Source organism: Gopherus flavomarginatus, chromosome 6, assembly GCF_025201925.1.
Source record: "Gopherus flavomarginatus isolate rGopFla2 chromosome 6, rGopFla2.mat.asm, whole genome shotgun sequence".
NCBI lineage: Eukaryota > Metazoa > Chordata > Testudines > Testudinidae > Gopherus > Gopherus flavomarginatus.
Window position 1 is genome coordinate 48,960,726 of NC_066622.1, and position 15,247 is coordinate 48,975,972.

Here is a 15,247-nt window from a genome sequence, read left to right on the forward strand (position 1 = left end):
CCTCTGTTTGTGTGATTCAGTGTTTCCTAGTGGTTAAAGCAGAGGTGCTGGGAGCCAGGACTCCTGGATTCTGTTGCCAGATCTGTGGGGAGTAGAATCTACTGGTTACAGAAGGGGGTCTGGGAGTCAGGACTCCTGAATTCTGTTGCCAGCCCTGCCACTGACTCACCAGGTGACCCTGGATGAGTCTCTTCAAAGCTCCATGCCTCAGTTTCCCATTCTGTACGATGATCCTGGGCGTGATGGATTGTGAAGCTTGGTTCACTCCCAGGTGTAATGTGCATTCAGATCCTTGACTCTGTCTGGGTTTGGCCCCCATCTGAGCACTCCCAAGCACTTAATGATGGGCCTGCAGGAGAAGTAGTGTTTGTGTGTATGTCAGTGGCTGTGCTGAGACTACCACTGAGCAGAGCTATTCTCATCCGCCCACTTCATTTAGGTGCCTACAGGGGAGCTGAGCTCTTCAGAAAATCTGGGGCTTGTCCCACTTCACCCGGCAGGCCAGTGCTAGAGCCAGGAGTTGAGCCTGGGTCTGCTGAGCCCCAGTCCTGTGCCGTAGCCACTGGCTTCTCTTCCCCGTTGGTCCACTGGAGATTGTGGCATAGCTGGAGAGGCGTCTCTTGGATAATCAGGGCCATGGCAGGGTTTGGGACCTTGCCCTGGGCTCTCTGTTCAATGGGGAGCCGGTGCGGAGGGCAGGGCACTGTGGAGGGGTTGGGGCAGCTGGCAGTGATCAGTGTTGCTGGGCTTTTCAGTGTGGGGAGCTTCATGTCTTGAGGCGACAACTGTGTGAGACACTGGGACCTGCCTCTGGCTGTGATGGGCTGGGGGCAACCTTCTGGCCAGTGGCAAATAAGAAGGGGGCATCTCTGGCCTCATGGCTCTGGGGGCCTCTCCTGACACCAAGGAGTCCAAATGGACCCCAAGGCTGTGGCCGACTGGATGTCCTGGGTACCAGGAGACATTCTGAGTGCTGCCCTTGTTGGGTTAGCGTCACCATGGCCTGGCCTGGCATCACGAGCTGCCGCTTCCTTGCGGGCTGGCAAAGCAGGATGGTTCTTCATGGGAGTGTTGGATGGGGAGGGGCTGAGCCTGCCTGAGGCTGACTCCCAGGCACAGGCCAAGAGAGCACAGGGCCTTCTCCTGAGGATGGGGCTAGGCTGCGCTTTGCTCCCAGGGTAAACCCTGTCCGCTTCCTCCTGGGCGACTCTGGCTCTTCATCCCTGGCCCGGGAGGTTTAAGGGGAGTCAGGGCTGCTGCCTTCCCGCTCTGGGCTCCATGCAAAGGGCCACCTGCACCTAGCTGTGCGGTGTCTGCATACTGGGGGAGTGGTACCCCCCCACACACACAGTGCTGTGCCTGATGGGAGTGCTACTCACCCCTGACTAAGGGTGATGGAGCAGGGTTGTAATACAATCCATCTGACTCAGAGAGCTGAAGCAGCCAGACCCGCTGTTAACCATTTCACCATGTCCCTGAGCAGCCGGCCCCCCAGCAGGGGTCAGAGGGATGGGGAGGTTGCAGGCAGTTGGGAACAATGCCCCCGGGCCTGGACTGGCTGTAGCTTTGGTGCCCTGCCCAACAAAGGGGCAGTTGAGAACCCAGCTGCAGTGACTGGAGGGGCAGGATACCCCCAGACTGGAAAAGGAGGGAGAAATGCAGCCAGAAAGTGTGAGGGGAGTGGGCTGGGAGGAAATTCTCTCCCCCACGCCCATTTTCCCCTACTGAGCAGAGACAGGAGGTTGTGGGATCTCAGCTGAGGCATTGGGGGTTAAATATGCATTAGGATCCAACAATCCCAGGCTTCTCAAACATGTAAACAGCTCTTCTCCGGCCCTGCTGGAGCCAGGGTGAAAATCTGCTGTGGTCCCCGCACCCCGCCGGGCCACCTGGGGTCAGGCGAGGGACCAAACACAGATCTCATCCATTCTGCAGCCTAGGCTCTGCTTCTACTTGATGGCTCTTGGAACGTGGGGTGTTCCTGTGGGGAGATGGGGAGGGGACATGGACCCTGCACAAACTGGCTGACTGCATGGTGGAGGTTGCAGTGTGTGTGTATATAATGCCAGTGCCACAGAAAGCAGGGCCTGGCCCATCCCCAAGAACACAGTCCTAGTGGTTAGAGAGGGCGTTATGCTTGTATATGGTTGCTTGCTGCGTGATAACCCAAGGTGCTGCTGGCTCTGGGATATGGAGTGAGCAGGGCTTTATTGCAGGCCAGGGAGTGATAAGGGCAGCCTGCCCAGGAGAGGAGACAATTCAGGGAAGATCGGCTGGCTGTGTTGCACCGGGTGTGTAGGCAGCATGGATTGGCTGCCAGGCTTTGCAGTGGCACCGTGCTGATCTGCACACCCGGCCTTTTGCACCCTGATTGCTGAACTTCCTTCCTGGGTCACAGCCGTGTCTCATGCCTACTGGTGCTGGTGGCAGGCAGCTGGGCATGCGGCATTGGGGGGTGCTCCCTCCCAGCCAGCAGGACATCCCATACTTGCTAGGCACCTTGCTGTCTTCACCCTGACCTAGCAGCTGTTTCCCATGCCATGTGCCATGTGGGTGTGGTGGGGTGCGGCCGTGATGACTTAATGCCATTGGGAGGGGGCGCTGCTGCCAGGGCCTTCCTCTCCCTTTCCAAGAGGGTGCACCCCCTTTTTCCTGGGTCCAGCATACAGTGAGTACCCATGGATGCCCAGTATCCATTACGCCCTGGCGCAGTATCCTGTGCCAGTGCTCCAGGCTGCCCCTCTTTGACCTGTGCTGATTGTTACATGTGGCTTGTGCAGGTGGGCTGGGCATCACACCACCCCTTCAGGTGCCGCATAGGGGCCTCTTCCTGCATATGTGGACTAACTCCCCGGGGACCTCCAGGGCTAAATGCGCAAGCAACTGAGCGACAGAGCTGAGGCTGCTTAGCTTGGGCTGTGGTAGATCCTCCTGTGTGGCTTGGCACGGGTGAGGGGGCCCGTAACACACCCTCGCTCTGTGCATCTCTGTTGCCGTTACCCAGTAACTAACCAGCCCTGTGATATTTCCGTTGTGGAGCAGCAGAGCCAACCTCAAAGCTGTTCTAAGTAAAACAAGGCTGATCTGAGCAAAGCTGCAGCTACTCCCCTAGCTGGGCTTGGAGCAGCTGAAGGTAGTGGTGTGGGGAAGGCATGTGAGATACCTTGGCAGGGCATGCCCCCTTGTGTGTGGGGAACACTATTGCTGCCCTAGCATTAGCTGGCAGGGAATGTCTGGAGCTAGGGGTGCCTGCAGGAGGCGCTGTGGCATTGGAGCAGGGAGTGATGCGTTATGTCATGTCCCAGAAAATGGGCCTTGGAGAAAATTCCCTTTGTTCTGTAAACAGGATGCCAGTGTCCCTCCCTGTGACTTTTCATCCTTCAGCCACGAGCTGTGCACCCCACCCTCGCAGGCTTCCGCCTGCCCTGGTCCTCAGGATACAGAGATTTCCCCCTTTAGTTCCTTGGATCTGATCTCTGCACATGGGAAACACGCTCCACCCTGATGCACACCCATGTTCCCACATCCTGTCGGAGAGTAGCCGGGCTGGGTTTTGTAAGCCTCTGCCTAAACTGCTGTAGGCCTGGTTGCAGAGCAGAGCTTCCCACCCATGGAATTACAGTTGTGGACAGAGAACAGTGCTAGTAACTTGCACTTAATGCATTGTTTCCCAAAGGCTACATGGATGAGGCAAAATCCACATGACCCAACCTCCTTCCCAGGCTCAGGGGCAGCCAGACGTTGGGCCGGGGGCAGCAGTCCTTGTTTAACAGAGAACATTACAACCATAGCATGCAGGAGTTTGAAGCAACTTTGCACTTCCTGTCCTAAATGTGACCTGGGAAGACAAGCAGAATACTAGGCATTGGCTCCATTTTTTGGGGGGGGAGGGGGGACTGCTTCTGTAGGAAGAACAGGAATGTGCAGTTGTCTCCCCTGCTTTTGCTGGAGATGTCCCTGGAAGACTCGAGAACTGGGGTGTGACTAAGTGGGGATTTTCCCTTGTTATGTTGTATGTGAGTCTTACTGTTTTGCATGAATGCTGTGTGCCTCAGTTTCCCTGTGTATTGTACCAATGTCTGCTGGTGGGAATAAGGGTGTTTGACTTTTGCGGAGGCTGCTCCAGCTGCCTGTACGGATGCCATGGCCACCTCTTCTTAACCTGAGACCCAGGAGGGGGATGCAACTAGGTGACTCTTGGCCCAGGAAACGAGACAAAGGCTGGAGGAGGAGCAACAGGCAGGGCAGGGGCCAGGCAGCTGGAAGTAAGTTGGTCTCGGCTGGCTCTGGGCTCCTCTTCCCCCAAGATGGACTTGGCTGAAAGTCCCTGATTTCTGTGCTAAAAAGTTCTGTTCTACACCACTGTGTTCCTGTGGCCTAATAAACCTTCTGTTTTACCAGCTGGCTGAGAGCCCCATCTGACTGCGGAGTGGGGTGCAGGGCCCTCTGGCTTCCCCAGGAGCCCCGCCCAGGCAGACTCACTGCAGGAAGCCCATGGTGTGGAAGGGGATGCTTAATAGTTGAAGCTGTGTAAGCTTCTTTCCCTGGACACAGTATGCTCAGAGAGGAGGCATGCTCCCCCGGAGTTCTGACTGACTTTTTATGGAGTAGTTCCAGAGCATCCAGTAGCATGGGGCAAGAGCTTTCTCAGTCTTTAATTGAAGGGTATTGAAACTTTAACAGGGAGAGTTTTCCTCCTACCTGTTTGTTGAGCATTTAAGTTAGATGGGTGTTAACAAAGACAAACTACTCTGAGCATTTGCTCTCTCTTTCCCTTTCATTAATCATCGTTCATCCCTCGGGTGTGTGCTGATGTAACCCAGCAGTTTTCCAGTTGTCTGTCAAGTCTTTCAGGAAAATCAGGATAATTCTAGTGCCCAGCCGTGCTGTGTTGGTGGGACAAGCCATTGATCTAATGGCATTTGTCAGGAGATGGATGTCTGGACACTGCAGACCCATCCCCGGCTTTAGATGGAGGCTGTGTGGGATTCCACAGCTCCGAATGTGTTGGATAATTCCTCGTGATTAGTGGCGTGTCCTGCTATTAATGTGCTTCAGGCCCTGGAGTCTGTGGCTCAGCCTGAAGGGCCCATTGGCTGCTACTCTGAATTATTCCCTGGTCTCTTGTTTGTAGAGCAGAACCTGGGTACTTGCTTCATCCCCCACAACCAGGGGACAAGCACCTGCCCAGAGCTAGGGCAGTGCAGGCTGAATGATCATGCTGGAGAACCGTTCCTTAGAGCAGTGATTTACAAACTTTTTTTTCTGGTGACCCAGTTGAAGAAAATTGTTGATGCCTATGACCCAATGGAGCTGGGAATGAGGGGTTCAGGCTGTGGGAGGGGGCTCTGGGGCAGGGGGTTGGGTTGTGGGAGTTTGAAAACCACTGCCCTAGAGGATCATCAGCTGACTGATCTGTGGGGTCAGAGATATGGGGGCTGGGGAAGGACCAGAGTAGCAACCGTAGTTGGTGGGTGATAAAGCAGGCTCAGCTAAGCCACAGAGCTCTCCAGTTTCAAACACGTGATAGATATTAACTAGCAGACAGCCTGGGGATGGGAAAGCAGTCCTGCCACCCTCCGTGAATGCTTGCTAGACCTGATGGGGTAAATTTGGCATGTGTGGTAGTAAGGGGCTGATGGCACTGTCTAGGGTTGGATACAGGAAGGCAGGTGGACATGGGTTAAGAGGAGAAAACAGGTCTAGCAATTGCAAATTAGAAGCTGGCATGCAGCACCAGGAGAGAGAGAGAGTGTGTGTGTGTGTGTGTGTTGCAGATATGGTGAGCTGGCTAGGTGAGGCTGTGCTAGCTGGGAGGAGAGCCAGAGGCAAACCAAGGCAAACGGGATAACTTCACATTTTATAGGGAAAACCCCCAACTTCTACCAGGAGCACAAATAACATCGAACATTACCAAAGACTTACTACTTATAATAATAAGCAATATAGGTGACAAACCCATTAACCTTCGTGTGCTTGTCCATGCTGTGCCTTTGGTACCAAATGCATTGCTGTTCTCAAGAACTCACTCAACAATATCCTGTGTCACTTCAGAGGGAATCAACGTTTCCTCTCCTTGGCTGTAAGTCCAGTTCCACTCTTGCTGTCCTCTTTTTTGCTTCTCTTCAGCTCAAAGTGCTCTTTAGATTCTGTGTTTCTGTGGCTGTACCTCTTTGTGCCGAGTTAATTCACACCTTGTGGGCCCTCGCCTGGCCATTGGGCATCTTTTGAGCTGTGTTCTGTCAAAAGATGTTCAAAGAGTTTCTCTCTGTTTCCAAGTACTGTGGGTGTTTTGGGGGGGGGGGGCGTGTCTTGGGTCTCATTTACCATTTTCAGGATCTGGCTACACAGCTTTGATCAATTCCCTTTTTCCCTAATTATATTTCAGATTTCCCCCCCTTGATTCTCTCTCTCCGGTAAGTCTGTAGATCTGATTTCCTGCCCTTCTCTAACAGTGTCTGCGCACGTACCCAGGTCTGTTTTTTTCCTGCTTCTCCTGACCCGAAACCTTTCCTATTTTTCCTTCTTTCTCTCTTCCCAGTCCCTTGCTTGTATTCTCCTGCTCTTCTTTTATTTGCTCAGCCCACCTCCCGTTCGCCCGGTAGCTCAGCATCTCCATTCTCCTTCTCTAACACTTCTGCCAGTTGCCCCTTTGGGTGGCTTCGGTACCCCCTCGCCAGCACAATCTGCCCTCTCATTGGCCGTCTCTCTCCCTGGACAGCATGCTGGGCAGCTGCCGCAGGTGCTAATGCCAGGTGCGGGTTACTACCCATACGCTATGTAGTATCTGTTTGTGTGTACATGGGGTTGAGCATCCAGGGGTGTGTCCACGCATGTCTGATGTGTGCCATGCAGTAGAGGGGTGTGTGTGCCACGTGCCATTTGCTTCTCTCTTCTCCCCCACTGCCATCCTGCGCAGGCAGCTGCCGGCTTTGGCTTTGCGGTGGAAAAGGAAAGGAAGTGGTTCCCAGAAATCCTAGGAGAGCTCTGATTGGTCTGTGGTGAGCTCATCTGTATTTCCCCTTGTGTGGAGTGGGGGCAGGGGGGCCTGTGGAGGGCTGATGTCAGCAGGAAGCCAGGCTGATGCAAGAGGGTGCAATGAAGTTCTGTGGCAGCGAAAAGAGAGAGGGTTGGCCTTCCTGCTCTGGCAGCATGTGTGTCCTGGGCGTGTTTGTGTGTGATCTGTGGGAAGTAAGAGCTGGTAATACATGAACTGGCTGCATTGTCGTACTGAGGTGCTATAAGAAGGCCCATCACTGTGGTGTCAGGGCTCCTAACCAGGTTCCTGACTGGGGACATGCCCTAGAGGAGAGTTGTGTCTAGATCTCCTGTGCCAACCCTGAGCAGCATGGGACTGATAAATTCCTCTCTCCACACCCCCACCCCAACCCCAACCCTTGCTATGGTGCAGCTCAAACTGCAGGCAGATGGCCCTGGGGTTAAACCAAAACCACACTCGGGCAATGCCGAGTTAGCCCCTCAAGAGCAACATGTGCATTGAAACAAATACCTCACACCAAGCAACTGTTCTTTGCCTTGCATTGGTCAGGGGGGACAGGTGTTTAGCCTGGAACTCCCATGCTGTGCCTGCTCCCCATTTAGTACCACAGGGCCTGGGCCACTTAGCCCCTTGAAAGTAATCCTGGGAATTCTCTGGCCTGTGTTTGCAGGGGCTCAGAGCAGGTGATCCGAGTAGTCTGTTCTAGCTCAAATGCAGGGCATCTACTGATTACCCCCTGGCCGAGGGTGGCACAGAGGCAGCGTGGGCAGGCCCCACATCTGGCCTGTTGGCAGGATCAGGGATGCAGCTGCCTGAGGTGCCTGGAGATGAGATCTGCTGGAGCCTCCTGTGTTTTTCTTCTGGAGGCTGGTCGCTGACTTGCACCCCAGCCCCGTCTGTGTGAGTTCCCTGGGTCAGCATGGGGGTGTGAGCGATACACCCGCCAGTGGGCGCTGCTCGGCAGCGAGTTCCTCCTCGCCCCTGGATTAGGCCAGCAGCTGCTGTAGCTCTTGGCTTTGTGAAGTGGTTTCTCCAGTGGTAATGACAGTCTGCCTTGCTGGCTGGCATAGTCCCCCCTGTTCTCAACATGGGCACAGCCTTCCTCTGCCCTCAGCCTCCCCTAGTGCCCACCTGCTGGGCCCAGCTTGTGGCTTTTGTGGGGTTGGGTGCTGCGTGATATAAACCTCTCTCTGGCTCGAAGCCTCTGGGATAACAAGCAGGGGGGATGATTCCTGACTCCCCACTTTTATCCTGCCTGTGGGTCCAGGGAGCTGCCTCCAGCCAGGGCTGGGGGGGATTCTACGGGAAGGCTCAGCAGGGTTTTATCACTCTCCAGATGCATCCTTCACACGAGGTATCTACCCATGGGAGTTTTGGGTTTGCCCTGAAGAGCAGGTGTGTTTAAAGCAAACTTGGTACCTACCTCTCCCATGGGGGCAGGGAACTCATCTGCCCCTCCCCTTCCCCCGCATCTGGCTCACCCAGGTCAAAGCAGCGGGACGCCCCACTGGACTGAAATCGAGCTGTCTGTGTCACACACGGTGCCTGGCTCCCTCTCTTGCTGCACTGTGACCCACTGGCTACATCAGAGTCACTCTTGGGCAGCCTCACCTGCCCTGAGGGCCTCACCAGGAAATGGGACATGGTCTCTGTCACGGTGCTTCTTGGTGCTGGTGCTGCTGGGTTCCTGAGCTGGGCCAGGTCAGGGAATGTCTACTTCCTAGAGGTGAACTTGCCAGGGCAGGGTGGAGGGGGCCATGCGGGGGAAGCGCGCCCGGTGCACAGGATCCAGAGCACCCATGCCCAGGGCTTTCTGAGACCAGGCAGGAGGAAGTTCTTGGGGCTGGGGCAGGGGAAGCATAGCAGTCCACTCCTGCAGAAGGGCATTGTGGGTGCTGTGCCGAGCAGGCCTGGTCTATGGCCGGGCTGAGATGCAGGGGGCAGCAGTGGGGATAGGAGCCATGTGGGAGCCCCTGCTATCCAGGGAGGTGGGCTGACCTTATGCTTCTCTCTTCTGCAGGATGAGCAGATTGACTGGGAGAAGCCGGTTCTGACCCAAGCCGAGATCGAGCAGAAGATAAAGGAATACAACAGCCAGATCAACAGCAACCTCTTCATGAGCTTGGTGAGGCCAGGAGCGCGGTGGGTCTGCGCCCAGGCAATGGGGCATGGCAAGGAGTGTAGAGCTTTAGATTTGAACTCTTAAAAAGGGGCCATGCCCAGAATCCGTTCCAGGGGGGTCATGGCTCCATGTCCAGGTCTTCTCTGCTCCCAGAGGCTGCACCCAGAGCCCATTCCAGGGGGCACAGGGATCCCACTCTGGGTCTTTCCTGCACCCAGAGCCCATTTCATGTGCGCCACCCCATTTTCCTGCCCCACTCCCCGGCTCTGCCCAGCTCATTCTCTCTCTGGCTCTGCCTCCTCCCAGAACAAAGATGGCTCCTACACTGGCTTCATCAAGGTGCAGCTGAAGCTGATTCGGCCTGTCTCAGTGCCAGCCAGCAAGAAGGCGCCCTCCATTCAGGACGTCAATAAGGCACCGCGCTCCCAGGTGGTGACGCGCCGCACGTCCTTCTACCTGCCCAAGGACACGGTCAAGCACCTGCACATCATCTCCCGCACCCGCGCCAGCGAGGTCATCGAGGCCCTGCTCAAGAAGTTTATGGTAGTCGACAACCCCCGCAAGTTCGCTCTCTTTGAGCGAGCTGAGAAGGATGACCAAGGTACCTGGCCTCCTCTCCTCCCTTGGGCTCAGTCCCTATCTCAACCAGCTTTAAAACCAGCCAGAGCTATTGCTGGTGTGTAGATATCCCAATTGTATAGGGACAGTCCTGATTTTTGGGTCTTTTTCTTATTACTCCTTATTTCTTATTACTCCTGTTACTCCCCCCCCATCCCATCCCAATTTTTCACACTTGCTGTCTGGTCACCCTAGATTACACTGACCAGCCAGGGCTTAAGTCTTACCTTGCCACAGTGGCTGCCTCACTTCCTCACAGCGCCCCCTGCTGGGAGAGGCTGGGCCTGGACTAGCTGGGAGCTCCCCCTACAGCCGGCATTCCTGCCCCCTCCCCATAGTGCCCCCTGCTGGGAGAGGTTGGGGCTGGAGTAGCCGGACCTCCCACAGCCAGTATTCCTGCCCCCTCTCCACAGCACTCCCTGCTGGGAGAGACTGGGGCTGGAGCTGTCTGCTCCACTGTACTGAGCTGCGTGGGCCGTCTGTCATTGCAGTGTACCTGCGGAAGCTCTCAGATGAGGAGCAGCCTCTGCATCTCCGGCTGCTGGCTGGCCCCAACGAGAAGGTCCTCAGCTTTGTTCTGAAGGAGAACGAGACCGGAGAGGTCAATGTGAGTCTGAGAATGCTCTGTGTCTCGAATGGGAGCCTAAGTCCCTCTGGGAAGCCTATGGGTTGTGGGAAAGGTGTTACAGCACTGCCCGCCGCTGGCTGCCTCACTGACAGCGCCAGATGGCTGGAAAGGGGGAAATGAGTGAGTGCAGAGGGGTGTCACAGATTCTTGTAAGCCTCCCTTCCTGGCCACCCACCAGGCTTGCTGCAAGGGGAATCCGAGCCTCCGTCCTTAGTATCCCCAGGATGCTTCAAGCTCCTAGAGCCTGAATGGAGTCCAGCCACTGCCTGGGTCTCAGGATCCCTCAGCACACTCATGGCACAGACCTCGCATCTGGCCACCCCACTCCAGGTGCTGGAACCCGCTGTCCAGCCACCTGCCCTTTGGGGCGCAGCGCTAACTCTTCACACTCCCCAGTGCGTGAACACATCCCATGCCCGGAACTCCTCCCGAAAGGGGTGACGCCGGTTCCAGTTTAACTCTCTCAGGGGCACACAATAGTGGGGAAGCCGCGCACACGCGCCTTGTACAGTCTTTCAACTCGATGCTCTTTATGTTTGTTGATGTGATGGGCAGGAGATTGTAGACCGTACAAAACAGTCAAACATCCTAAGCGCGATGTCCCTCACTAGCTCACCTTTCCGTTGGGGAACATCTGTGTTCCGGCAGGCGGGCACCCCCTTGCCTAGCCTGTCCCTGCCGCAGGCTCCCTCTTCTTCATCTGCTGCAAAAAATGGCTCAATCCTGGACCTTTCCCCGCTGTGAGCTCCTGTATAGACTCGGGGGGAGGAACCTGCTTCCTTTATTCTCCTGGTAACTTTCCAAACCCCCCTCCCTTCAGACAGGGGCAGGAAGTGTCTTTTCCCAGCTAGAGCAAGCCCCTTGTCCCAAAACATTTTACTTTGAATAGAGGATTGATTGTTGTATGCTGATTAGTCCCCATTATCTCTGGCCCAGCAGACAGACACGAGCCTGCTAAATCTTGGGGGATCCACATACAGACAGGTGATCCCTGACACAGTCAGTTCATGCCACAATTTCATAAAATCATCCATTCCAGAGGATAAGGGGAACAATGGGATCAAATAGGGGAGCTCAGCAAGGCCCCATCTGGGACGTGGGCATAGCAAGGGTAGAAACAGAAGGCTACTCCTGAGAGCATGAGATGGGGATAGTGAGGTGCGGGATACTGCCCCAGCATGAGAACCTCAAACCCCTCTTGCCATTGGGAGGGAATGTTAGATCACTACTGATTCCTGTAAGGTTAGGTCGGCATGGGGCAGTGTAGTTGAAGGATACTGGACCAGAGCCCCCTGCTGTTCCAGTCGTGGACCCCACGCAGTACTGCCGGTGCCCCTCAATTGACTTGCAGCCCTGGGCTTCCTCTTTTTCTCCCCCTGTCAATGTCCATCAGTCTTAACAGAAATAGCACGGTGGCTGCAGGTTATGGACCCCACTCAGCTCTGTTGATGCTCCTCCATCCTGACCCACAGCTTCACCCCCCCGCCCGCGCCCGCCCCCCCCCCCCCACGCTAGTCCAGCCTTGGGTTCCAACTCCGTAATCCCCCCAAGAGCTCTGCTAACGCTCCATAGCCCAGACCCACTACCTAGGTGATGCTGCACACCGTGGCACAGGCTCCCAGGGTAACAGACCCTCTCACCCTGCAGTGGGACGCCTTCAGTATGCCTGAGCTGCACAACTTCCTGCGCATCCTGCAGCGCGAGGAGGAGGAGCACGTCCGGCAGATCCTGCACAAGTACGCCCGCTGCCGCCAGAAGATGCAGGAGGCACTGACTACCCGCACCCCGGGCTGAGCCACTCTGTCCCAGACCTGACACTCCAACCGACACCAGGTGGCTAGGAGAAGAGGAGGCGAGGCGAGGCGGATGTGGACGGATCTGCTCCAGGACTATGCTTGTGGGTCGGGAGCTCCCCTGCGTGGGTGCAGGGAGGTGGGGGGGGGAGTGTGGGAGGGGGTGGCGGAGGAATAGGCTGTGGGTGTCTCCCCCGCAGGGGCCCCCAGTGCGGTGTGAGGCACAAGTGTGAGCGATGGAGGGGCTGTGTGGAAGGGGACATTTCCCTAGGGGGGTGGGGTGAACTGCCCCCCCATCATGTGTGCATATATGTGGGGCTGCTGGGTCACTGCTGGGATGGCTGCTTCTGGCTGCGCCTTGGGGAGAGGTAGGGTGGTAGAGCCAGTCTGGGTTCATCCTCCTGCCAGGGCCTGTGGCTCCATTGGGCCTAGCCGTGTCCGGGGATAGATGGAGGCTCAATGTGGGCCTTAATGGCAGCCCCTGAATCCTGTTCCCCATTCCTGGGGGGGGGGAAGCAATGGACTCAGAGAGTGGGAGGGCCCTTGATCCACTCAGCCCTGCCCTGTGGCTCATTAAGCAGGACAGCCAAGACTGCCTGATGTAGCAAGACCCTAGTTCCCTGGACAGGTGCAGCCACAGGGTGCTGAGCTGGCAGGCATGAGGACTCTTGATCCAGCTGTGCTTGGGGCTGTCTGTGGAGCAAGCGCAAGGGAATTGCTTCAGGGACCAGTGCAGCCCTCATGACCCTGCATCGGTTTTTCTGTTACCAAAGGTGGCCTCGGTAGAGGGCAGCATCCAAAGGAAGGCCAGGAGAAGGAGCTCAGGGGACCACATGGGGCAACCCCATCGCCAAGTGTAGCCTCAATGGAGCTGGTGCCAGGGATGGGTCTGCCCCCATGGGTATCCTGGAGAAGAAGCCCCGGGCTCTGTTGCCTGGCAAGGTCCATCATGTGAATGGAGGGATGGCACCCAGCAAGCTCAGTGAATCCTGGCGGGAGCATGGGCAAATAGCAACAGCAAGTAGCTAGCATTGGAGTGAGAGAGGTGGTAGCCCTAGCCTTGGACAGGCCCTAACCCTTCCCTGGAGGAGCAGCAGGCCCTCTGGTGCCGAGGGAGCTGGGGCACTGGTGCAGGACTGCTAAGCTGCAGTGAAGCAACCGAGCCACTCCCCATGAGCGTGTGGGACCTGAGGCCATGCGAATGTATCTGAGAGGCTGCCTGCTTTGCAGGGGGGCCTCGCTTGGGGATTTGAGTTTTTCAGTGAATGTTTTTGAACTTGACTCTGTCGAATGTCCCGAGCTTCGAGGGGGGCCGCGCTCCCTGGAGGCTCGGCCTGTGCATGGTGCTGGCTCTGTGTGGATCAATAAATGATTTGGGGCAAGGCTGTTTTGCTGTTTTTGTTTCTTTGGAGCCAGTTTTGGCTCCAGATCAACAACCCTGCAGGCAGATGGCGTCTGCATGATTAGCAGCAGGGCAAGCTCCTATACGCATAGGCCAGCACTGCCTGGAAGCAACCAGCCCTCGGGCTGAGTGGGGAGTTTAGTCCCCATTCCCCATCCAGTCCTTGGCGCAACCAGGGCGAGGGCCAGTGCATCCGACCTAGGCACAGTCTAGCTGACTCACCTATGGGGCCTGCTCGTGGTAGCAACTTTCAGTCACCACCTGCCTGGGCTGTGCTCCTAGCACTGAGCTGGGAGATGAGCGACTGTCCCCTTCCTCCCATCTGTGCTGTTTATCCTCTGTGTTTCAAAGGGGAATCTGGCTAGCTGGGGGCATGTCACAAGTTGTGTGGGCATGACTTTCCTCACTTCACCCACAGCAAAACAAACAAACAAAATTAGCTGCATTTGTGTCCTGTCTATGTCTAGCATCAGCAATAGACCCCAAAGTTCCTGAGCCTATTCCTCACCCCCACCCCAATGGCCTCCCATCGTGCTTTAACAGCCACAGCCAGAGGAACAGGCAAAGCTGAAAGGTGCAACAGTTGGGATGCCTGGGCCACATTGGATAGGGAGGTAAAGGGGGAGGGACCATTCAACCATGGGGGCAAACTGACCCCTCCCCTCACCATGTCCATGCAACTTCCACTTGCTGCCATGCATAGCTGTGCCCACATCTTCCACATAGACCTGTGATCAGCCCTGATGTGACGTGAGGACCTGCTGCCTGTTGGTCTGTTATTCTGTGTCTCAGTCTAGGCAATGCTCTCTTCTCTTGGGAGGGAAATGGTGGGGGTGGGGGTAGACTCCCTTGTATAGGGCACTGCACTCTCCCTTGCAAGCTAATGGCCATTGCAGAAGGGCACCCTTCTCTGAGGGGTGCCTGTTTGGTTTGGCAACACTGGATTCACAGTCACTGAGATTTGCTGAGTCATAAGTTGGCTGGCCCACTATGATAGCCCATATTGTGTCAGTAAGCAATGAGGCAACCTGCAAGGATTCAGGCTGTTGTCTCACACCATGAGTTGTGCAGCCTCCGCTCTCCCGCCCCAGGTCAGAGGTGAATCAATTGCCCAGGGATCCACCCTGAGGAAGAATGGGTGAGCATGTAACAAGTTATAGTGGTATGGTGCCACTCACCCTGCATAAGCCCAAACCCTTTTGGAAACACAAGGTTTATTTCCCCTGTCCCTAAAATGCAGCCACCTCTGGGGTGAAGCATGGCAGCTGTTTACAACTACCCATGGCAGTGATATGCACCAGTGTAGACCAGGAAAGGAAACTGATGCCAGTATCCACAAGGAGGAATTAGGGAGGTGGAATTGAATTCTCACTGCTGGGAATTTGCCAGAACATTGCCCCACGCAGCTTCCCTCCGACCCCCGTGACCTCCACCTTCAGTCCCCCCCTGTACCATACATCCCACACCAGCATAGCAGTATTTGGGGCACTGATCTACAGGATGTCTGAGGAGGACTTATTGCAATTGGTCGAGCAAGGCCATGGGAGACAGAATGGGAACAAAATTGGGGACTGGAGTTCAGGATCTCCATGCTGAGGCCTGCAGCTGTGATTCTTCAGCCCTGCTGGGGCAGGCAGGTCAACGGGATGAACTGTCCCCGGCAGTTTGATGACAGTAATAGACA

General features: G+C 55.9%; 1 protein-coding gene across 4 annotated transcripts in view; it reads left to right on the plus strand.

The window, feature by feature from the left end:
* NPRL2 (NPR2 like, GATOR1 complex subunit) overlaps positions 1–13,546 on the plus strand; it is an 81,910-nt gene extending 68,364 nt beyond the window's left edge. For 2 of the 4 annotated variants that reach the window (XM_050958664.1, XM_050958666.1), the window contains 4 exons: positions 9,021–9,125; positions 9,429–9,723; positions 10,232–10,347; positions 12,016–13,546. In XM_050958664.1, the coding sequence (XP_050814621.1) occupies positions 9,021–9,125; positions 9,429–9,723; positions 10,232–10,347; positions 12,016–12,162 (663 nt within the window). In that variant the 3' untranslated portion in view covers positions 12,163–13,546. Of the gene's footprint in view, positions 1–2,570; positions 4,266–6,605; positions 7,002–9,020; positions 9,126–9,428; positions 9,724–10,231; positions 10,348–12,015 lie in introns of those variants that run through there. The other 2 variants (XM_050958669.1, XM_050958667.1) reach the window with 2 other exon arrangements.
* Positions 13,547–15,247: the final 1,701 nt, after the last annotated feature.